Below are 24,799 nucleotides of genomic sequence, written 5' to 3'. Positions count from 1 at the left end.
ACGAAGAGGGCTAGTTTACCACGGTCATAGTCACGTAGGATGTGATTTGTCATTTTAATTGTGCTTCCAACATATAAACTTTCTGGGTTCAATGTCAGTTATCAATACCAACTCTTTCTTTAACTGTTTAACTTTTATCTTGTCTCAATAATGTAACACTTGAGGGAGAAGATACTGAAGCATTCAAGTGAAGATTCTAAATGAGATGAAACTGCAGAAATTTTAACTGCGAGTGAGAAAGGGAGACAGGTGGCAGAAAGTGGCAGTGCATTGGGGTGGTGCGACTTGGGTCTGTCCGTGCAATGCCAAATGGTGAGCTCCCATTCAGCTGTTGAGGAAAGCACGAAGCACTGGCCTTCAGCCTTGCTCTCTCCCCCCGCCCTCAAACAGAGCGAGTTACTCCAGCGCACCTTTCATTCATCGACAGTTACGGAACAGCTTTGACAAAGGCCTGGGAATAGGTTATTCCGTGGCCTGGGGCTAGGGGGAGACAGAGAGGAAGCTGGAGCAGACTAAAAAATATCAAATAAAATAGGAGCTGGAAAATAAAAACAACAACTATAGGGAAGTTGTCTTTTGAATTCAGTGTTTGAAATCCAGAAGTGCTTTCTCAAATTCGCTTTGGTCATTCTTAAGGCATCAATGATTCTTTTTAACTTCATTCTAACCCCAAAGATACATTTTCAGTTCAACAATTTATAGCTTTTTGATTCTTCCGATTACCTTCGTGCAGTTCTTTACGCAGTTTCTCTGCATCTTCCTGCAGCACACTTTTCTGAGTGTTGAGAACAGCAACGTACATTTCCAGGTCCGTCCTGCAGGATTTCTCCGTCTCCAGATAATGATTCAGCTCTTTAACCTGCTGAGCACATTAACCGCCTCAGTCTCTTTATATACACTGAAAACAGCCATTTAGATTTTACTGTCATTTCTAAATTATTGCAATACTTTTCAGTCCAGTTAGAAAAACAAACCTCGCTGATCCCACCCTATTGCAAGTGTCCAGCCTGCATCGCTGTATGCCTCCTGCCCATTCAAAATAGACTTGTATATTTGGGGAGGGATATGCTGTGTTCAAGTAGGAAGCATTCTGGCAAGTATTAAGCCTCCTTTTTCCGTGACATTTTTATTCGGGTAATCAAACAAATGTCACAAGTATGCTACACAGCGCATTTATTTGAGGAGTTGGTGGGGGCAGAAAAAGATAATAGGAATGGGGAAAAACGAGTGTTGCATGCTACAAAAATAAAACTCTTACGATAGAATGATACAGCCCAGGAGGCCCATTCAGCCCATCGTACCTATGCTGGCTCTTTGAAAGAGCTATCCAATTACTCCCACTCACCAGCTCTTTCCCAATAGCCCTGCAAATGTTTTCCCTTTCAATATATACATAATTCCCTTTTGAAAGCTACTACTGAATCTGCTTCCACCACCCTGTCAGGCAGCGTGCTCCAGATCACAACTCACTGCATAAAAAATATTCTCCCCTGCAATCTAGGTCTTTTTTCAATGATCTTAAATCTGACACCTCTAGTCACCGACCCTCCTGCCAGTGGAAATAATTTCCCCCTATACTTTATCAAAACCCCTCATCATTTTGAACGCCTCTATTAAATCTCACCTTGATCTTCTCTGCTCTAAGGAGAACAATCCCAGTTTCTCTAATCTCTCCACAATAACTGAAGTCCCTCATCCCTGGTATCATTCTAGTAAGTCTCCTCTGCACCCTCTCCAATGAAAAGAACAATCTTTATTCCAGACTTGAATTTATATAGCGCCTTTCACATCCACAGTAAATCACAAAGTGCTTCACATCCAATGAATCATTCTGAAGTGTAGTCACGGTTAGTACGTAGGCAAATCACAATATTTTAGGACTTACCTTTGAGGCTTCTAGTTCTTTGACCTTTTCCTCGGCTGTTGATAGCTTTTCTTTGAGAGCTGCTATCTCCTTCTCCATGGGCATGACCACTGACCGCAACTTCTCAGCATCTTCCTGAGCCTGTTCATTGAAATAAATATTTAATACAAGTAGGACTGCCTTTGCTTTGATATCTAATAAGCAAATGTACAAGGCTCCAAAATGCACTTCAGATAACCTCCAATAAAAGATCTCGCCTCACTGCCCAATTGATTTGGAAGATGTCTAATTGAAATGAAGTTCCTAACACATTGTTTATTGTCCTGCATGACCAAGAGTTAACTCCAGTTATTAGTTCCCACTCAACATTGATGCTCATCATTGACAAACAGGAAATCCTTCAGATCGTTTCAAAATTTACAATTGGGTAGAGCTCAGCATACTCACTTTCTTCATTTCATTTTCTAAGTTGTCCTCCTCTTGTCCTTCAGCCAGTTGCCTCCTTAGTTCAGCCAACTCGCGTTCCACTGCTTCCTTGTACTTCCCCCAATACTTGCGTTCCTCCTTCACCCGACTCTCAAACTGAGCCTCGTACTCTCTCACCGTTTCTGCAGCAGAGTTTAGAACACAGCTCAAAAGGCACCCATTACAAAATCAACCAACTTTTCTTTTTAAACAAGAAACCCTTAACTCGAGCTCGAGCAGCTGGAGGCACTTCCTGCATATGTGGTTATCCAGGACACATGAAGCGTCCTGGAGTTCCCACATGGCACAGGAATTGCAGGCAACAGGACTCCGCTGTCCCATCATTATTATAAGTCTATCTACTTACAATATGTAATACAAGATATAGATATCTCTTATGTTATATAGCAGGGTGAGATGAGGGAGAGCGAGAGAGATTTTAGCCTATTTGGCCTAGAAGGGATTTCAGGTTAACTTATAAAATGCTGCTGCTATAAAATTTAATTCAGGCCAAAAGAGTTATCAGCATCGTGTAAGCATTCTGGGAATGTGGATTAGGTTCATAAGGTGTGGGACTAGACAAAGTAGTTAACAAGATTGTGTCTGGCTGGAGTTTGGATTGGTCTACCACCACACCCAGAGTTTGGATTGGTCTACCACCACACCCAGAGTTTGGATTGGTCTACCACCACACCCAGAGTTTGGATTGGTCTACCACCACACCCAGAGTTTGGATTGGTCTACCACCACACCCAGAGTTTGGATTGGTCTACCACCACACCCAGAGTTTGGATTGGTCTACCACCACACCCAGAGTTTGGATTGGTCTACCACCACACCCAGAGTTTGGATTGGTCTACCACCACACCCAGAGTTTGGATTGGTCTACCACCACACCCAGAGTTTGGATTGGTCTACCACCACACCGAGTTTGGATTGGTCTACCACCACACCCAGAGTTTGGATTGGTCTACCACCACACCCAGAGTTTGGATTGGTCTACCACCACACCGAGTTTGGATTGGTCTACCACCACACCCAGAGTTTGGATTGGTCTACCACCACACCCAGAGTTTGGATTGGTCTACCACCACACCCAGAGTTTGGATTGGTCTACCACCACACCCAGAGTTTGGATTGGTCTACCACCACACCCAGAGTTTGGATTGGTCTACCACCACACCCAGAGTTTGGATTGGTCTACCACCACACCCAGAGTTTGGATTGGTCTGCCACCAGACCCAGAGTTTGGATTGGTCTGGCACCACATCTAGAGGGACAGAGGTTAAGCTTTTTGACTCTCCCTCGCAATGAAAAATTATAGTCTGCAGTAATTTTGAGTTTGAAACCGGCAGAATATTTTCTAACTCAGTACGAGTCATATCAGCAGTACTGACTAGTAAAGTGAAGGAATATATATACATCAAAGCATAGGTTGCATTATTTATTATTTTTTATGATATGAGGAGCAACTGGAAATACGTAACTCTTGCTATGATAACAGTACACTGCTCAGTCATGAACATTATGTAAAATAAGTGAGTTTGGTGGTACATAATTGGCCTCATCTCACTGGAGTGTTTATCTCTCTCTATCACCACACTTCTGTAAGCCGAGGCCCTTTCTGCTTGTTCAGGTGAATGTTAAAGATCCCGTGGCAGTCTGTTTGAAGAAGAGCAGGGAGCTCTCCCTTGTCTTGCACAGCATTTCTCCCTCACCCAACACAAATTCTGTCATTTGCTCATTTGTTAGAGACTTTGCTGTATGCAGTTGATTGCCACGTTTGCCTACAACTGCACTTCAACAGTGATCCATGGGTTGTGAAAGTCAGAACCTCCTGAGGACATGAAAGGAACTAATTAAATACAAGTTCTTTCTTTCTTACTAACATTCAGTCAAGGCTCTCATGAATAATGGGTGGGATGTGGGAGATGACCAGCCCACGTAGAACCCTGCTCATTAAGCGACTTGAGGGAAAAGGAAAACAACAACTTGTATTTATATAGCACCATAACATAGTAAAACATCCCAAGGCACTTCACAGGAGTATTATAAGACAAAAAATTTGACATCGAGCCACACAAGGCGAAATTAGGGCAGGTGACCAAAAGCTTGGTCAAAGAGGTAGCTTTTAAGGAGCGTCTTAAAGGAGGAAAGGGAGGTAGCGAGGCGGAGAGGTTTAGGCAGGGAATTCCAGAGCTTAGGGCCTAGAAAACAGAAGGCACGGCTACCGATGGTTGAGCGATTATAATCAGGGATGCTCAGTGAGCACAGGGGTGATGGGTGAACGGGACTTGGTGAGAGTTGGGACACAGGCAGCTGAGTTTTGGATGACCTCAAGTTTACGGAGGATAGAATAGGGGAGGGTTTCAGCAGCAGATGAGCTGAAGCAGTGCGGAGACGGGCGATGTTATGGAGGTGGAAATAGGCAGTCTTAATTATGCTGCAGATGTGTGGTCGGAAGCTCATTTCAGGGTCAAGTGTGAGACCAAGGTTGCGAACAGTGTGGTTCAGCCTCAGACAGATGTTAGGGAGAGGGATGAAGTCAGTGGCGAGGACTGATGATAATGGCTTCAATCTCCCAATATTTAATTGTAGAAAATTTCTGCTCATCCGGAACTGGATGTTGGACAAGCAGTCTGACAGGAATGTTGTTCATTACCTTTCATTATAGCCTGCATTGAAGCAACTTCTTCCTGCCATTGTTTCTTCACATCATCGACGGCCTCCTGTTTGGTGGTCTCAGAAACTGTAGCTACTGCTTTTATATTCTCCATGTCAGCATTTGCCTCCATGAGTTGGACCTGCAGCCGAGTAACATCACCTTCTGCCGACTGTAACGCAACATTCTGCCGCTTCAGCTCCTCTGAAAAACACCGATAAAACTTTACATTTTTGATTTTGAAACCTGAAAAAACCTCCATGGTGCTCGACAAGTCTGCAAGGACACATGAAACAAACTCAATTCAATTTCTGGGCCACCAGAATTTTGTTATTGCACACTCAGTGCTCAGGCTTATTAGTAACTATGGTGCTGTAATCATGGGAAGCATTGCTCTAGTAGGATTACCTAGATACGAAAACATTACCAATGTGGATAAGTGCATATCGGATCCAAGTACACAATTCCAATGTACTAGCCATTTATTCCGATCAAAGTTGAACATTTCACAAAGCTCATCGAGTTTATCGCAAAACAGTTCTAGTAAATCTCAAATACTAAGAAAGAGAAACAAAGTACACACGACTTTCATATTATCAGTGGGGCTCGAAAAAGCTCCTCAGTGATGATGAAATACTGTACTAAGTCATAACTCTTATGTTAGTACCATTATCATGGCTCTTTATTCTGTCAGCTGTGGCTCAGTGGTAGCACTGTCGCTTCGGAGTCAAAAAGTTGTGGGTTCAAGTCCCACTCCGGCGACTTAAGCACATAAAGCTAGGCTGACACTCCAGTGTAGTACTGAGGGAGTGCTGCACTGTCAGAGGTGCCGTCTTTCGGATGAGACGGCCCTGTCTGCTCTCTCAGGTGGACGCATATTTTGAAGAGGAGCAGGGGAGTTCTCCGGTGTCCTGGCCAATATCTATCCCTCAATCAACATCACTGGTCATTATCACATTGCTGTTTGTGGGGACTGGCTGCCAATTGGTTGCCGCGTGTCCGACATTACAACAGTGACTACACTCGAAGTACTTGGGGATGTGAAAGGCACTAGAGAAAAGCAAGTCTTGATTTATTTTGGTGATGCAATTCTAAGGGGTACAATCGGTCGATTTTAGATTAAGCAAAGTTAAAGGGGAAGGGGAAACATGAAGGGGAAAAAATTGCATGGCTGTGGGAAGAGCGGGACTAATTGGAGAGCTCGTTCAAAGAGCCGGCACAGGCACGATGGACCCAGTGGCCTCCTCCTGTGTTACACGATTCTATAAAGCCAAGAAATCTCCGTGTTCATCTAACGCTCGAACACAACTTTTCAATCAATTGATTATTGGCGTGCACCGATTAACACCGCCCACAGCCACTCTGCTCCAGGGGCAGCCATGAGATAAATGACCAGTTAAGTTGTCTGGCTGAAAGAGGGAATCTCCCTGCGTGTGATGGGTTCTTAACATCCACCTGAACAGGCAGACGGGGGCCTCAGTTTAACGTTGCACCCGAAAGACAGCATCTCTAAGAAATCATCAGTCCCTCGGTGCTGCCCTGAAAGCGTTAGTCTAGACATGGGCTGAAGTCAAGTCAACCTGGATTCACGACTGGAGAAGTGCTGGCAGGGTTGAGGTGAGTAGAGCTTGGCTCTGAAGATCAGTGAACTGCATCGGCCGCCCGACTGGTGCCCGCAGCTCGCTGAACTTATCCCAACCAAGGCCGAGGATAGTCCTCTCTCTGATGGCACACAAGACCGATGCACCAACTATTTTGATGAAATAAACATAGTGAGAGAGGAAGTATTAAGAGGTTCAGCAGCTTTAAAAGTGGATAAATCCCCAGGCCCGGATGAAATGTCCCAGGCTGTTAAGCGAAGCAGAAGAGGAAATAGCAGAGGCCCTGACCATCATTTTCCAATCCTGTGTGTCTTCAGGTGTGGTGCCGGAGGACTGGAGGACTGCTAATGTGATACCCTTGTTTAAAAAGGGAGAAAAGGATAGACAGAGTAATTATAGGTCACTCAGCCTCACCTCGGTGGTGGGAAAATTAGTGGAAAGAATTCTGAAGGACAGGATAAATCTTCATTTAGAAAGACACGGATTAATCAAGGATAGTCAGCACAGATTGTTAAGGGAAGGTCGTGTCTGACAAACTTGATTGAATTTTTTGAGGAGGTAACAAGGAGGATAGATGAGGGTAGTGCAATTGATGTAGTGTATATGGACTTTAGCAAGGCTTCTGATAAGGTTCCACATGGCAGACTGGTCAGGAAGTTAAAAGCCCATGGGATCCAGGGCAAAGTGTCAAGTTGGATTCAAAACTGGCTCGGAGATGGGAAGCAGAGGGTAATGGTTGATGGGTGTTTTTGTGACTGGAAGGCTGTTTCCAGTGGGGTTCCGCAGGGCTCAGTACTCGGTCCCTTGCTTTTTGTGGTATATATCAATGATCTAGACTTGAATATAGGGGGTATGATTAAGAAGTTTGCAGATTATACTAAAATCGGCTGTGTGGTTGATACTGAAGAAGGAAGCTGTAGACTGCAGGAAGATATCAATAAATTGGTCAGGTGGGCAGAACAGTGGCAAATGGAATTCAATCCAGAGAAGTGTGAGGTAATGTATTTGGGGAGGGCTAACAAGGAAAGGGAATACACATTAAATGGTAGGACACTGAATAGTGTAGAGGAACAAAGGGACCTTGGAGTACAGAATCTTAGCTATGAGCAAAGACTGGATAGGCTGGGTTTGTTTTCCTTGGAACAGAGGCGTCTGAGGGGAGACTTTATTGAGGTGTATAGAATTATGAGGGGCCTAGACAAAGTGGATAGAAAGGACCTATTTCCCTTAGCAGAGGGGTCAAAAACCAGGGGGCACAGATTTAAAGTAATTGGGGGAAGGTTTAGAGGGGATTTGAGGGTAAATTTCTTCACCCAGAGGGTTGTGGGGGTCTGGAACTCACTGCCTGAAAGGGTGGTCGAGGCAGGAACCCTAATCACATTTAAAAAGTACTTGGATGTGCTTTTGGGATGCTCCAACCTGCAGGGCCACGGACCTAGAGATGGGAAGTGGGATCAGGCTCGATAGCTCTTTGTTGGCCGGCGCGGACACGATGGGCCGAAATGGCCTCCTTCCGTGCTGTAACTTTCTATGATTCTATGTCAGTTATCAGGCACGATCAAATTCAGGCCCTTTGCTGTCCAGGCTAACACGAGACGAACTGGTGGCCAAGACAGCAGGAACTGCGAGCTTTAGGAGAAATTAGGATAAGGTAAAAGGGACAGGAAATTAAAAGGTATTTAGAATTTTTTGCTCTCCACGTGTCTCCCGGATTATTTGCCAGGAGTTGCCCCTATGCATTTTCCACTGATATTTTAGTCTGATATGCCATCACCAAGACCGCCTATTTCTCTGTCCGGATCATCGCCCAACTCCGCCCCTATCACAGAACATATCACAGAAACCCCACAGTGCAGATAGAGGCCATTTCGGCCCATCGAGCCTGCACCGACACATATCCCACTCTATCCCCATAACCCCTACACCAACACATGTCCCACCCTATCCCCACGTATTTAATCCCCCTAACACTAAGGGTCAATTTATCATAGCCAATCAACCTAACCGCACATCTTTGGACTGTGGGAGGAAACCGGAGCACTCGGAGGAAACCCACGCAAACACGGGGAGAATGTGCAAACTCCACACAGACGGTCACCCGAGGCCGGATTCGAACCCGGGTCCCTGGCGCTGTGAGGCAACAGTGCTAACCACTATGCCACCATGCTGCCTCAGCTCATCTGCTGAAACCCTCATCCATGCCTTTGTTACCTCTAGACTTGACTATTCCAACGCACTCCTGGCTGGCCTCCCACATTCTACCCTCCATAAACTTGAGGTCATCCCAAACTCGGCTGCCCGTGTCCTAACTCGCACCAAGTCCCGTTCACCCATCATCCCTGTGCTCACTGACCTACCCTGGCTCCCAATTAAGCAACGCCTCGATTTTAAAATTCTCATCCTTGTATTCAAATTCCTCCATGGCCTCGCCCCTCCCTATCTCTGGAAACTCCTCCAGCCCCACAACCCTCAGATATCTGCGCTCCTCTAATTCTGGCCTCAAACCTCCCCGATGTCAATCACTCCACCACCGACGGCCGTGCCTTCAGCTGCTAAGGCCCTAAGCTCTGGAATTCCCTCCCCAAACTTCTCCACCTCTCTACTCTTTCCTCCTTTAAGATGCACCTTAAAAACCACCTCTGACCAAGCTGCCCTATTAGCTCATGTGGCTCGGTGTCAAATTTTGTTTTTTTAACGCTCATGTGAAGCGCCGTGGGACATTTTACTACTTTAAAGGTGCTATATAGATACAAGTTGTTGTTGTGTGTGGCTCCGTATAGAAATGACAGCATGGAAATGTAGAGTTTGCTCGGATGATTGTTCAATCATTCATAACCACTTACGCACAAATCACAGGAATTGGAAATAAAATTTGTTAGTCATGCATCATGACCTAAATTTCTTTCACGGATCGGAGTGATCACTGTGAGGCTATTTCTTATACTCACAGTACTAACCTCGTGAATGGAAATAATTAGCAGTGACAAACATGCTAACACTCCTAAGTATGAGTATTAGAATGCTGGGAATAATTAAGTGAGATTGAAAACCATTCCTTTTAAACTAAGGATTATTCTTGCACAGCAGGATTCTCGCAAACTTTGGCATTACACAACACTGAAGAGGAATTTAATCAGCAGCTCATTCTTCTGCCAAAATGATTCAATGATAGCGTCCTCCAATTACCCATCTGAATGCAGGCGGACTAAGTGCGCCAGAACTTTAAGGAAAGCTACAACAAACAATATTACTGCTACCCATTAGCAGCAAGAGCCTGAGCAAGATTGCAGCTCACACCGACACAAACAAACACTTGCAGTAACTATACTATAGAACTAAAGTTAGATACATCTACAACAACTTGCATTTATATAGTGCCTTTAACGTTGTAAAATGTCCCATCGCTTCACATCAGCATATTCAGACAAAATTTAACACCGAGAGACAGATTAGGTCAGGTGACCAGAAGCTTGGTCAGAGGTAGGTTTTAAGGAGCATCTTAGAGGTAGAGAGGCGGAGAGGTTTAGGGAGGGAATTCCAGAGCTTAAGGCCTAGGTAGCTGAAGGACGGCCACCAATGGTGGGCAATGGAAATTGGGGATGCACAAGAGGCCAGAATTGGAGGAATGCAGATATCTTGGGGACAGGGGGGGGGGGGGGGGGGGGGGGAGGTTGTGGGGCTGGGGGAGGTTACAGAGATAGGGAGGGATAAGGCCACGGAGGGATTTGAACATAAGGATGGGAATTTTTTATTCGCCATGTTGCAGGTCCGGGAGCCAATGTAGGTCAGCAAGCACAGGGCTGATGGGTGAACGGGACTTGCTGCGAGTTATGACACGGGCAGCGAGCACAGGGCTGATGGGTGAACGGGACTTGCTGTGAGTTAGGACACGGGGCAGCGAGCACAGGGCTGATGGGTGAACGGGACTTGCTGTGAGTTAGGACACGGGGCAGCGAGCACAGGGCTGATGGGTGAACGGGACTTGCTGTGAGTTAGGACACGGGGCAGCGAGCACAGGGCTGATGGGTGAACGGGACTTGCTGTGAGTTAGGACACGGGGCAGCGAGCACAGGGCTGATGGGTGAACAGGACTTGCTGTGAGTTATGACACAGGGCAGCGAGCACAGGGGGTGATGGGTGAACGGGACTTGGTGCGAGTTATGACACGGGCAGTGAGCACAGGGGTGATGGGTGAACGGGACTGGGTGTGAGTTATGACACGGGGCAGTGAGCACAGGGGGTGATGGGTGAACGGGACTGGGTGCGAGTTAGGACACAGGGCAGTGAGCACAGGGGGTGATGGGTGAACGGGACTTGCTGCGAGTTAGGACACGGGGCAGCGAGCACAGGGCTGATGGGTGAACAGGACTTGCTGTGAGTTAGGACACGGGGCAGCGAGCACAGGGCTGATGGGTGAACAGGACTTGCTGTGAGTTAGGACACGGGGCAGCGAGCACAGGGCTGATGGGTGAACGGGACTTGCTGTGAGTTAGGACACGGGGCAGTGAGCACAGGGGGTGATGGGTGAGCGGGACTGGGTGTGAGTTAGCACAGGGGGTGATGGGTGAACAGGACTGGGTGTGAGTTAGGACACGGGGCAGTGAGCACAGGGGGTGATGGGTGAACAGGACTGGGTGTGAGTTAGGACATGGGGCAGTGAGCACAGGGGGTGATGGGTGAACGGGACTGGGTGTGAGTTAGGACACGGGGCAGTGAGCACAGGGGTGATGGGTGAACGGGACTGGGTGTGAGTTAGGACACGGGGCAGTGAGCACAGGGGCGATGGGTGAACGGGACTTGCTGTGAGTTAGGACACGGGGCAGCGAGCACGGGACTGGGTGTGAGTTAGGACACGGGGCAGCAGAGTTTTGGATGAGTTCAAATTTATAATATTAAAAACTTACGTAACTGCACAACCATGACCTGGTTGGAGGCTATAATTACAGCTCGAGAAGTTTGCATAGACAGGTTCCATCATAAATGTAGACAAAGGAATTTATATTGAAATCTAATAATAGGGATTGGATTAGGTTTGCACAAAATAACAAAACGCTGGAAAAACTCAGCAGGCCAGACAACATCCGTGGAGAGAGAAACAGTCAACGTTTCAGGTCGAAACCCTTCGTCAGGACTGAGAAAAAAAGCAGGAAATGAAAGAGATTAAAAGGCCAGTTTGGGGGCTGAGAAATGGGGGAGGGGACGAAAGAACAAAAGGGAAGGTCTGGGAGGTGAAGAGACATTAAGAGGTATTCAAGGCGAGACGAGATGGTAATAGGGCAAGTAAAGAGACAAAGAACGGCTCTAGATGAGGTGTGAAATGCGCTGGCAGAGAGACAGCTGCCATATGGGAGAGAGAAAGTGAAAAGGCACAAACCAAAGGTGTGAATAAAAAATATATAAAAATGATAGGGGCCGAGGTTATGATCTAAAATTGTTGAACTTGATATCGAGTCCGGAAGGCTGTAAAGTGCCTAATCGGAAGATGAGGTGCTGTTCCTCGAGCTTCCGTGGAACAATGCAAGAGGCCACGGATGGTGAGGTCTGAGTGGGAATGGGGCGGTGAATTAAAATGACAGGCGACCGGAAGCTCGGGGTCACCCTTACGGACTGAACGGAGGTGTTCCGCAAAGCGGTCACCCAACTGCATTTGGTCTCCCCGATGTAGAGACGGCCACAACGTGAGCAGCGAATACCGTACACTAGATTGCAAGTAGTACAAGTAAATCGCTGTTTCACCTGGAAGGGGTGTTTGGGGCCCTGGACAGTGGGAAGAGGGGAGGTATAAGGGCAGGTGTTGCATCTCCTGCGCTTGCACGGGAAGGTGCCGGGCGAAGGGGAAGGGGTGCTGGGGGTGATTGAGGAGTGGACTAGGGTGTCTCGGAGGGAGCGGTCCCTACGGAATGCTGAAAGGGGAGGGGAGGGGAAGATGCGTTTGGTGGTGGGATCACGTTGGAGGTGGCGGAAATGGCAGAGGATGATCCGTTGAATGTGAAGGCTGGTAGGGTGAAAGGTGAGGACAAGGGGAACCCTATCGTGGTTCCGGGAGGGAGGGGCAGGGGTGAGGGCAGAAGTGCGGGAGATAGAACGGACACGGTCGAGGGCCATGTCAACAACGGTAGAGGGGAATCCTCGGTTGAGGAAAAAGGAAGACATGTCGGAAGCACTGGTGTGGAAGGTGACATCGTCGGAGCAGATGTGGCGGAGTCGGAGAAACTGGGAGAATGGAATAGAGTCCTTACAGGAGGCGGGGTGGGAGGAAGTGTAGTCCAGGTAGCTGTGGGAGTCAGTGGGCTTGTAGTGAATGTTGGTCAATAACCTATCCCCAGAGATGGAGACGGAGACGTCGAGGAAGGGAAGGGAAGAGTCGGAGATGGACCAAGTGAAGGTGAGGGAAGGGTGGAAATTGGAGGCAAAGTGAATGAAATTGTCTAGTTCAGGGCGAGAGCAGGAAACAGCACCGATACAGTCATCAATGTACCGGAAAAAGAGGTGAGGGAGGGGACCCGAGTAGGACTGGAACAAAGAGTGTTCCACATATCCCACGAAAAGGCAGGCATAGCTAGGACCCATGCGGGTACCCATGGCAACACCTTTGATTTGGAGGAAATGAGTGGAGTCAAAGGAGAAGTTGTTCAATGTGAGAACAAGTTCAGCCAGGCGGAGGAGGGTAGTGGTGGATGGGGACTGGTTGGGCCTCTGTTCAAGGAAGAAGCGGAGCGCCCTCAGGCCATCCTGGTGGGGGATGGAGGTGTAGAGGGATTGTCCGTCCATGGTGAAAAGGAGGCGGCTGGGGCCAGGAAACTGGAAACTGTTAAAGTGGCGGAGGGCGTCAGAAGAGTCGCGGATGTAGGTGGGAAGAGACTGGACAAGGGGAGAAAAAATAGAGTTGAGATAGGAAGAGATAAGTTCCGTGGGGCAAGAACAGGCTGAAACGATGGGTCTACCAGGGCAGTCCTGTTTGTGGATCTTGGGAAGGAGGTAGAAGCAGGCTGTGCAGGATTGGGGAACTATGAGGTTGGCGGCCATGGGGGGGGGGGGGGGGGGGGGGGGGGAAGATCTCCAGAGGAGATGAGGTCAGTGACAGTCTTGGAAACGGTGGTTTGATGTTCGGTAGTGGGGTCATGGTCCAGGTGGAGGTAGGAGGAGGTGTTGGAGAGTTGGCGTTCAGCTTCCGCTAGGTAGAGGTCGGTTCGCCAAACAACAACAGCAGGTTTAATGACAATGTCGGGGTTGGATCTGAGAGAATGGAGTGCTGCAAGTTCAGAGGGAGGTAGGTTGGAGTGAGTGAGGGGAGCAGAGAAATGGAGACGGCCGATGTCACGGCAGCAGTTTGCAATGAAAAGATCTAGAGCAGGTAAGAGGCCAGAGGGAGGGGTCCAGGTAGAACAAGTGTACTACTACTTTACTAATTCTTCACAGCGGTCAACAGTACAGGGTTAAAAGTGTCAAGCTGTATCTGTTCCTCTTCACCGCCATTCAAATTTACCACTTGGGGCACTCTCGATCCCCTGTTAATTCACTGGGGTGAACACACAAGCCACTTGCCAAAACAAAAGTAACTTCTAACCTTCTTTTGCGAGGTACAGCTCCTTGAATTTTGCCCTCTTCTGATTAAACTCGAATTCCAGCTGCTGGTTGGTGTGCAAGAAATCAGCCTTGGCTTTTTCCAACTCGGCAAGGCGCTGCCGGAGCGCAGCCACTGGAAAAAAAACAGGACAGCCAGATTAAAGGACAACTATCGGCGAGAGCATGCAGGAACCCGACACTATGTACTTCACCACTTTCAAACTGGTTCTACTGAAACACACAGAATGCGATGCATCTCAAAAATATCAGAAGGGAGCTGGAATGGCCAGAGCGAATTTACTTCAACTGAAGATATACTTAGACAGGGTACAGTCTACAGATCGTTCTAAGATATACTTAGACAGGGTACAGTCTACAGATCACTCTAAGAAAGCTCACAAATTACAACAATGGTGAGAGACTGGATTGGGCAGGTGTTCCATGCTGTGAAAATATAAATGAAACCAATCCAAATCACCATCTCACAACAATAACAACATTTATGGAAGCAAAATATATCCTTTTAAACCAAGTACTCAAATATCAAAGCTTTTTTTTTTTTAAAACTGGTTTATGAAAGGAGGAAGCACTGCAAAAACTCCCCAAGTTCCTTTTTGCTCACAGCTTTAAAAGGAGCGGTGATATTTTTTGATTTTTCTATGAGCTCCTGGTGGCTAGTTCAAAGTCTGAACTGGAGCCGCAGAGTGCAGTGGATAACAAATGGGCACTGGGCAGGAGGGAGAGAAAGAAGTAGAGACATTCAGAGGGGCTAAAACATGGTCAAGGACTTCATGAAGCTTTTGAAGGGAAGGTGGTTGGTGGCAAGGAGGGTGTGGTGAGCAGGGACATAGTCATCTGAAGGAACAGCCTGTGGTCGTGGACAGCAGGACTGGGTAAGCCAGCATCGAAAGAGCAGAGGGGGGTACGTGCAGGTATGCAGAGCTAGAGGAGATCACAAATGTCAGGAGCGCCAAGTCAATGAGATTTGAAGGTAAGGACGAGAATCTTGAAGGTCGAGTCTCTGGGGCGCAGGGGCAACAAGGACTGGTGTGATGGGTGTACATGCCACAGTACAAGGTGAGAACTATGGCGCAGCACCCCAGATAGCTTGTCGTTTACCAAGGTGTAGCTGGGAACAAGCAGCAAGGAGAGCTTTAGAGAAATCAAGCCTAGAGGAGATAACGGCGTGAATTCGGGCTTTGATGGCAGAGTGGGATGAGGTATGGTGGAGGCAGGCTATGCTTTGGAGGTAAAAGTGGTGTCAATGACTGATTGGAGGTGTGGGAGGAAGCTGAGCTTGGGGTAAGGCAGGATGGTGAGGGTCCATACCCTCTGGGCTCAGCCCGCAGTCGATTCCAACAGACTCCTTGCTTGCCACTTCTGACTGAGCCCAGGAACCCGTAGGTGTGGTTGGGAGCTGAAGAGGATGACATTGGGTTTGTCTCCATTAAGCGGGAGAAGACTCTGCCTCATTCAGGTATTTGGAGAGGCAGTTAGGGAAAACACAAAAATTGGGTTTGTGGTTAACTGTGAAAAGGGCTGTACACGAGTTCAATAGGACAAACAGGTTAATAGACTGGGTGAGTAGATATCAAATGAATGTTAATACTGAGAAATGTGAGACGATATAATTTGAGAGGAAGAATAAGGAGGAAATGTACAATAAATGGTAAAACGTCAAAATGGGTAGAGGAGCATTTAAGGGTTAACATACACAACCTTTAATAACGGGAGAGCAATAGATGAGGCTGTAAAGAAAACCTAGGGGATCCTAGGTTTTATAAGTAGGAGTGTTGAGTGCAAAAGCAAAGAGGTAATGCTAAAATCAAAAGGAAATCTGGATGCTAAAAATCTGAAACAAAAACAGAAAATGTTGGAAATAAGCGGGCCAGTCAGCATCTGTAGAGAGAAGACAGGGTGACACTTCAGAGGTACACCCTTCATTAGACTGACAGTGGCGAGATGGTGTAATGCTAAACTGCTAAACCTCTAGAAATCATTGATTAGCCTGCAGTAGGAATATGGTGGCCAGTTTTGGCCACCTTAATGTCAAGGCCATGGAGAAGGGTGCAGAAGGGATTCACTAAGGCGATACCAGGGTTGAGGCTTAGTTACGTGAACAGACCAGTAATACCGGGGCTCTTTTCATTAGAGCAGGAAGAGGTTAAGAGGAGATCTGATAGAGGTTCTCAAAATGATGAAACGTTTTCATAAGGTAAATTGGAAAAAGCTATGTCCACTGGTCAGTAATTTAAGGGTAGAAAGTTAAGATCGTCACCAAATGAACAAACAAGTTGATTTTTTTTTTTTTTTATAAACGCAGAGGGTCGATGGGGCACAGAATGACCTCCCAAAAGCAGAATGCATGACAGGATTTAAAAGGGAAGTGGATAAATATTTGAAAGAATTTTTATTTTTAGAAACAGTACGGGGAACGGGTAGAGGAATGGGATTTGGTTGATGCTTTGAGAGAGCTGGCACAGGTGTGGTGGGCCGAATGGCCTCCTTTCTGTGCTGTAAAATTCTATTAATTTATGACAGAGTGGCAACATGAAGTTGACGGTGGAGCCAGCGAGGTGGAGCTAAATGTCATCAGCACAAATGTGGAAGCTGACCCCCGTGCTTCCAGATGATAGCGCCAACAGGCAGCAGGTAAATGGAGGAGCAGCTGGGGCAATGATGGTGCCCGGGGTACACCACAGGTAATTGTGGGCATGTGTCAATGAGGAGCCAATGAGCAATCAAACCACTCCATTTGTTTTCCAAAGCTACCAACCCTGAACTAGCAAGTAACAGAAACTGACCAATCAAATCGCAAAAATGGATTCACGCCATTACTGGCTGCCATTTTCCTTCTTTCCTCAGTGTGAGCGCACTTTCAAAACAAGAGCCAGAAGAGGAAATTGTATCTGATAACGATCCAAACGTATTCAGACTCCTTTGTTGCTGTAAAAGCTACGCCAAAAAAAAGCTCTGCGCTGCCTTCAGTTAGCTCCGTTAATTCAGGAGCACCTGGGGTTTCTTGGCTGGATTTGGGGTGGGGGGCGGGGAAAGGAGAATTAAAATTAATTGCATCTGAAACAAGTTTTCTAAATTGGTGAATAAATATTATATCTGTGAGGGCTGTATTTTTCAGTATACACAAGCTGTGTAATATCTTTTCCTGCAGTCAGTGATACATTACTGTCCCACAATGATTGATGAATGGCTACAATGGTTAGGTAGTAAACATCCATAGTCTAGATTACCTTTGAGCAACATTAACCATCATCTACAAGAATTAGCACAATAGTCCAATGTCATTCCTACTGACAGCTCCTGTTTTTTTGGGCTGGTTGCAGTTCCAACAGTAAAGTGTCAGAAAACAACCGTACTCTTTCTAGGGCTGCGAGTGCCAAAGACAGAGAAAAACAATTCTCTGAGCTACTCTTCGACTTGCTCCCTTTTTTTTTTAAACATTTATTGACTTAAGCACATCTGATATGCTGCGTTGCGAGCAAGATGAGCCTGTCTCAGTATCTGGGGAGTCCACATACTCTTGTTGATATCAGTGTCACTAATTCTACACCGCACATTGCTCAATGTTGACCCTGATTCCTGAAGACTTTGATGACCCGGGGTTACAGTGGATGGGAACTATTGCTCAACAAAACCCTCCTGCGCCTTGAGTGTAGGAGTCCTGCTATTGGACAAAAGCTGCTCCGCACAGTTTGCCTTTACACAGTCATATGAGCAGCAGCTGTTTGCGATGATTCATTAAACAGATGGGCATCTGACCGTGCCAAGGCAGCACCCCAGAGCTTTAGAATGGGACTTCAAACAAAGTTAACTTCTGCTTCTGAGGCACTCAGCTGTTGGACAAGATCAGGGTGGAATAAATCTCGGAAAAGTCTTGAGTATTTAATTACCAGCTTCTTCCACTTCACGGGCCACCTCAGCTCAGGCTGGAATCATTCTACTTTTCATAAGATATTAAAAGTGCTTTTTAAAAAAGGCAATTAAAAAAAAAAATCTGAATCAAGATTCAAAATAATTAATCAGTGAGAACTGGGTGTTTAGCACCATTGGAATAATTGATCAGTGTTCTCACCGAGAACGCAGCAAAAAGTATTACCGCAAAGTTCTCCCAATATATCCACTTGTCTGTGAAACACGTGCGGCGGTACAATCTCAGATTCTCTGTTTTGTGCTTAAATAAGAACATAAGAAAGCGGAGCAGGAGTCGGCCATTCAGCCCCTCGAGCCTGCTCCGCCATTCAATAAGATCATGGCTGATCATCGATCTCAATTCCACTTTCCCGCCCGATCCCCATATCCCTTGATTCCCCATCAGTCCAACAATTTATCGATCTCAGCCTTCTAACACTAGAGCAGATTACTGGTGGTGGGAGAGATGGAAGTAGTTTGAGGCGATGGATTACCAGTAGCAGGGAAGATGTGTACTGACTTAAGAGCAATTTCTCCTATATAACATACTGATACAAATACACTAAATGAGCCCCGTGATAACAATGGAATCCTTCCTACACACACACTGATATGATTGGGATTACGGAGACATGGCTCCAGGGTGACCAAGGCTGGGAATTCAACATCCAGGGGTATTCAATATTCAGGAAGGACAGGCGAAAAGGAGGTGGTTAAAGAGATTAACACAATAGTAAGGAAAGATATTAGCTCCGATGATGTGGAATCTGTATGGGTAGAGCTGAGAAATACCAAGGGGCAGAAAACGTTAGTGGGAGTTGTATACAGACCCCCAAACAGTAATGTTGAGGTTGGGGATGGCATTAAACGGGAAATCAGAGACACGTGCAATAAGGGCACAGCAGTTATCATGGGTGACTTTAATCTACATATAGATTGGGCTAACCAAATTGATAACAATACTGTGGAGGAGGAATTCCTAGAGTGTATACGGGATGGTTTCCTGGACCAATATGTCGAGGAACCAACTAGAGATCAGGCCATCTTAGACTGGGTATTATGTAATGAGAAAGGATTAATTAGCAATGTTGTTGTGCGAGGTCCCTTGGGGAGGAGCGATCATAATATGGTAGAATTCTTCATTAAGATGGAGAGTGAAGTAGTTGACTCAAGAGACTAGGGTCCTGAATTTAAATAAAGGAAACTACAATGGTATGAGGCGCGAGTTGGCTAGGATGGACTGGGGAACGTTACTTAAAGGGTTGACGGTGGATAGGCAATGGCAAACATTTAAAGATCGCATGGATGAACTACAGAATTTGTTCATCCCTGTTTGGCATAAAAATAAAACAAAAAAGGTGACTCAACCGTGGCTAACAAGGGATAGCATAAGATCCAAGGAGAGGACATATAAATTGGCCAGAAAAAGCAGCAAACCTGAGGATTGGGAGCAGTTGAGGATTCAGCAAAGGAGGACAAAGGGATTAATTAAGAGGGGGAAAATAGAGTATGAGAGTAAGCTTGCAGGGAACATAAAAACTGACTGTAAAATCTTCTATAGATATGTGAAGAGAAAAAGATTGGTGAAGTCAAGCATAGGTCCCTTGCAGTCAGAATCAGGGGAATTTATAACGGGGAACAAAGAAATGGCTGACCAATTAAATACATACTTTGGTTCTGTCTTCACAAAGGAGGACACAAATAACCTCCCAGAGATGTCAGGGAACATAGGGTCTGATGAGAGGGAGGAACTGAATGAAATCAGTGTTTGTAGGGAAATTGATGGGATTGAAGGCCGATAAATCCCCAGGGCCTGATAATCTACATCCTAGGGTACTTAAGGAAGTGGCCCTAGAAATAGTAGATGCATTGCTGGTCATCTTCCAAAATTCGATAGACTCGGGCACAGTTCCCATGGATTGGAGCGTAGCTAATGTAACCCCACTATTTAAAAAAGGTGGTAGAGAGAAAAGGGGAATTATAGACCGGTAAGCCTGATATCGGTAGTGGGGAAAATGCTAGAGTCCATTATAAAAGATGTAATAGCAGAGCACTTGGAAAACAGTGACAGGATCGGACAAAGTCAACATGGATTTACAAAAGGTAAATCGTGCTTGATTAATCTACTGGAATTTTTTGATGATGTAACTGGTAGAATAGATAAGGGAGAACCAGTGGATGTGGTGTATTTGGACTTTCAGAAGGCTTTTGATAAGGACCCGCATAAGAGATTAGCGTGTAAAGTTAAGGCACTTGGGATTGGGGGTAAGGTACTGACTTAGATAGAGAACTGGTTGGCAGACGGACGCAAAGAGTTGGAATAAATGGGTCTTTTTCCGAGTGGTAGGCAGTGACTAGTGGGGTACCGCAGGGATCGGTGCTAGGACCCCAACTATTCACAATATATATTAATGATCTAGACGAGGGAACTAGATGTAATATCTCCAAGTTTGCAGACGACACAAAGCTGGGTGGGCGTGTGCTGTGAGGAGGATGCAGAGATTTGGACAGGTTGGGTGATTGGGCAGATGCAGTATAATGTGAATAAATGCGAGGTTATCCACTTTAGTGGCAAAAACAGGAAGGCAGCTTATCTGAACGTCAATAGATTGGGAGAAGGGGAAGTGCAATGAGACCTGGGTGTCCTTGTGCACCAGTCGCTGAAGGTAAGCATGCAGGTGCAGCAGGCGGTTAAGAAGGCAAATGGTATGTTGGTCTTCATAGCGAGAGGATTTGAGTACAGGAGCAAGGATGTCTTGCTGCAGTTGTACAGGGCCTTGGTGAGACCACACCTTGAGTATTGTATGCAGTTTTGGTTGCCTTAACTGAGGAAGGATGTTCTTGCCATGGAGAGAGTGCAGCGAAGTTTCACCAGACTGATGCCTGGGATGGCAGGAATGACGTATGAGGAGAGATTGGGTCGATTGGGCTTATAATCACTGGAGTTTAGAAGAATGAGAGGGGATCTCATTGAAACTTATAAAATTCTAACAGGACTAGACAGACTAGATGCAGGAAGGATGTTCCCGATGGCGGGGGAGTCCAGAACCAGGGGTCACAGTCTAAGGATAAGGGGAAAGCCATTTAGGACTGAGATGAGGAGGAATTTCTTCACCCAGAGTGGTGAACCTGTGGAATTCTCTACCACAGAAGGCAGTAGAGGGCAACTCATTAAATATATTCAAGAAGGAGTTAGATATATTTCTTAAAGCTAAAGGGATCAAGGTATATCGGGAGAAAGCAGGGACAGGGTACTGAATTTGGATGATCAGCCATGATCTCATTGAATGGCGGAGCAGGCTCGAGGGGCCGAATGGCCTACTCCTGCTCCTATCTTCTATGCTTAAATGAAGCTGCAGTTCCACCATCAGTATCCCTCCGAGAAACCAAAATGCTCACAAGAAATAATGAATATCCTTTTATTTAAACAGCGATGCATATATCTGGAATGAACTGGCTGAATGGGTGTTGGAATTTTAAAAAGGGAATTGGATCAATACTTGAAGGGGAGAAATTTGCACGGCTCTGGGGAAAGAGCAGGGGAGTGGGACTCATTGGAGAGCAATTTCAAAGAGATGGCACAGGCACGGTGGCCTCCTTCTGTGCTGCATGATTCCATATGGGGACAATGGCTTGAAGCAGTTATTAGATCCGATAGGCTGAGGGTGAGGAAAATGGACCCGGAAACATGGTTAAAACATGAGCACTGAAGCACTCGTGGGTTAATCACCATCTCTTACTCACAGTTCAGTAGCTTCTCCTAGCCAGTCCCTTTGATGGCATTAGCACTCACTTTAAACCAAAATATTCTTCCCGTCACTCAAACGAGCCCACCCGATCATGCTTTAGTACAATTATATTTAAAAAAGACAGGATTTCTAAAGTTGCTAAAGAATGAACATAGCTACTAATAGAATACCTTTAGCTCAAAAAGCTTTAGGCCAAACTGATGCTAATAATAATCTCGGTACAGGGCTTCACCTGGAACAGCCCTTTCAAAACTCATTTCATCCAATGTCAAAATCACACCTGACTGAAGATTTTTAATTTCATCGAGTGCTTCACCTCAACTCGAGTCAGTGCCCTTTACCCCAATAAAACAATGTCACGCATAGAAAATGAAAATAGTCCCTCCCATTTGATACTGGGCATGCCACTGAATGTTACACAGCTAACAAATAGTAGTGACATTTTGTTCTTTGATATATGACCATACACCTAAATTAAATATCGACATGTTAACTCGTCTGGATATCAGTTCCGTGTCAGCATGGCTCAGTCGGTGGCACTCCTGTCTTGGAGTCAGGAGGTTGCAGATTCAAACGCCAACTCCAGGACTTGGGAGGCAATCGAAGCACTCCATTGAAGTACTGAATGAGTGCCTTCCGGCGACACATTAAACCAGCTCCTTCTCAAGTGGATATTAAAGAGGCCATGGTACTATTCGAGGACCAGCAGGGATTTCCTAGTGTGCGTTCCTCTCTCAACCAATACCAAAAATAGACCAAGTAATCATTCACCTCATTGATAGGTGTGGAATCTTACTACTGTACTTGTAAAATGGCTCTGTGAAGCACTGAGATCTTTCAGAAATTAAGGCACTCTATAAATACAAGCCTTTCATTCACACTTTTAGTTTTGACCATATCGAAGAAGACAGATGGATTACATCACCGTCATTAAAATCTGTTGAGATTCTAAAAAGAACTTCAAATACAGTTTAAAGTATTGTGCAAATTGATTATATTCTTTTTTGTGTAATTATAAATCTTGTAAATAAATTAGTCTGATAGTTTTAGCCTGAATGGTCCACTCTGACAGAGTGGTGCTTTGTGCCTTTCAGAGTGGACAGCAGTGCTTCGTGGCCAGCTTGTGTGGGAATATTGCGGTTAAAGGATGATCATTAATTCTGTGGCACACTATTCCATTCACGGTGTGGGCAAGAGTGTAAGCTTCGGGCTGTAGGAGGCACGGGTCTGCCCATGGAAAATTGCATTTTGTTGTGAGCACAAGGAAAGGGCTGAGAAAAAGCTCAGTTGGTATCAGGTAGATTTCTTTAGCTTCTAGGTTTAGGATTGTCAGCTTTGGCTCAGTGATGGCTTTCTCGCCCGACTCAGAAGGTCGCAGGTTTGAGCTCCACTCCAGGGACTTGAGCATATAATCTAGGCTGATGCTCTCGTGCAGTACTGAGGGAGTGCTGCACGGGTGGAAGTGCCGTCTTTTGAGTAAAGATATTAGACTGAGGCCCCATCTGCCTTCGCAGGTGGATGTAAAAAATCCCATGACATTATTCAAAGAAAAGCAGGGTTGTTCTCCTGGAGTTGGCTCAGAAGATCAAGACATAGAATCAGTTTGGGTGGAGAGAAGAAATAATAGGGGTAAGAAGTCACTGGTGGGAGTGGTCTACAGGCCCCCAAACAGTAGCCACACTGTAGGACAGAGTATAAATCAAGAAATAATAGAGGCTTATAAGGTACGGCTATAATCATGGGAGATTTTAATCTTCATATTGATTGGACAAAGCAAATTGGCAAAGGTAGACTTGAGGAAGAGTTCTTAGAGTGTATACGAGATGGTTTCTTGGAACAATATGTTGTGGAACCAACCAGGGAGAAGACTATTTTAGATCTAGTAATGTGTAACGAGGCTGGATTAATTAATGATCTCGAAGTGAAGGATCCTCTTGGGAAGAGTGATCATAGCATGGTAGAATTTCAAATTCAGTTTGAGGGTGAGAAAGCTAGGTCTCAAACTAGTGTCCTCAACTTAAACAAAGGTAATTACAAAGGTATGAAGGCAGACTTGGTTAAAGTGGACTGGGAAAATATATTACAGGGTAAGACTGTAGAAAAGCAGTGGCAAACATTTAAGGAGATATTTCATAACTCTCAGCAAAGATATATTCCAGTGAGAAAGAAAGACTCTAAGAGAAGGATGAACCATCCGTGGTTAACTAAGGAAGTAAAGGATGGTATCAAATTGAAAACAAAAGCATACATGTTGCGAAGAATAGTGGAAGGCCAGAGGATTGGGAAATTTTAAAAACCAGCAAAGGACAACTAAAAAGAGAAGATAGCACATGAGAGTAAACTAGCAAGGAATAAAAAAAGACAGCAAGAGCTTCTACAGGTATATAAAAAGGAAGAGAGTAGCTAAAGTAAACTTTGGTCCCCTAGATTATGAGTCTGGGGAATTAATAATGGGAAACGGAAATGGCGGAGACTTTGAACAAATATTTTGTATCGGTCTTCACGGTAGAAGACAATAAAAGCATCCCAATAATGGATAATCAAGGGGCTATTGTGGTGGGGAGGGTACTTAAAACAATCACTATCACTAGAGAGAAAGTACTAGGCAAATTAATGGGGCTAAAGGTGGACAAGTCCCCTGGACCCGATGGCCTGCATCCCAGGGTCTTAAGAGGTGGCTGCAGAGATAGTGGCTGCATTGGTTGTAATCCACCAAAATTCCCTGGACTCTGGAGAGGTCCCAGCGGACTGGAAAACCGCACATGTAACGCCCCTATTTAAGAAAGGAGGGAGACAGAAAGCAGGCAACTATCGACCAGTTAGCCTAACATCTGTAATTGGGAAAATGCTGGACTCCATCATTAAGGAAGTGGTAGCAGGACATTTAGAAAATCATAATATAGTCAAGCATAGTCAGCATGGTTTTATGAAAGAGAAATCATGTTTGACAAATTTGCTGGAATTC

The 24,799-nt window shown here is 45.7% G+C and overlaps 1 protein-coding gene across 1 annotated transcript in view; it reads right to left on the bottom strand.

Moving 5' to 3' along the window:
- Nucleotides 1-14,315, bottom strand: part of rabep1 (rabaptin, RAB GTPase binding effector protein 1) — a 119,382-nt gene extending 105,067 nt beyond the window's left edge. Inside the window, exons 1-5 of the mRNA XM_085964129.1 lie at nucleotides 14,160-14,315; nucleotides 4,992-5,195; nucleotides 2,312-2,472; nucleotides 1,886-2,005; nucleotides 724-859 (exon numbers count right to left, since the gene is read on the bottom strand). Coding sequence (XP_085820255.1) covers nucleotides 724-859; nucleotides 1,886-2,005; nucleotides 2,312-2,472; nucleotides 4,992-5,124 — 550 coding nt within the window. The 5' untranslated portion in view covers nucleotides 5,125-5,195; nucleotides 14,160-14,315. The remainder of the gene's footprint in view (nucleotides 1-723; nucleotides 860-1,885; nucleotides 2,006-2,311; nucleotides 2,473-4,991; nucleotides 5,196-14,159) is intronic.
- Nucleotides 14,316-24,799: the final 10,484 nt, after the last annotated feature.

The sequence above is a fragment of the Somniosus microcephalus genome, chromosome 22, assembly GCF_052327205.1.
Source record: "Somniosus microcephalus isolate GS21.2 chromosome 22, FLI_Smic_1.0, whole genome shotgun sequence".
In the NCBI taxonomy this organism is placed as follows: Eukaryota; Metazoa; Chordata; class Chondrichthyes; order Squaliformes; family Somniosidae; genus Somniosus; species Somniosus microcephalus.
Note: the sequence above shows the minus strand (reverse complement) of the source record. Positions and strands in the feature narration are given on the sequence as shown.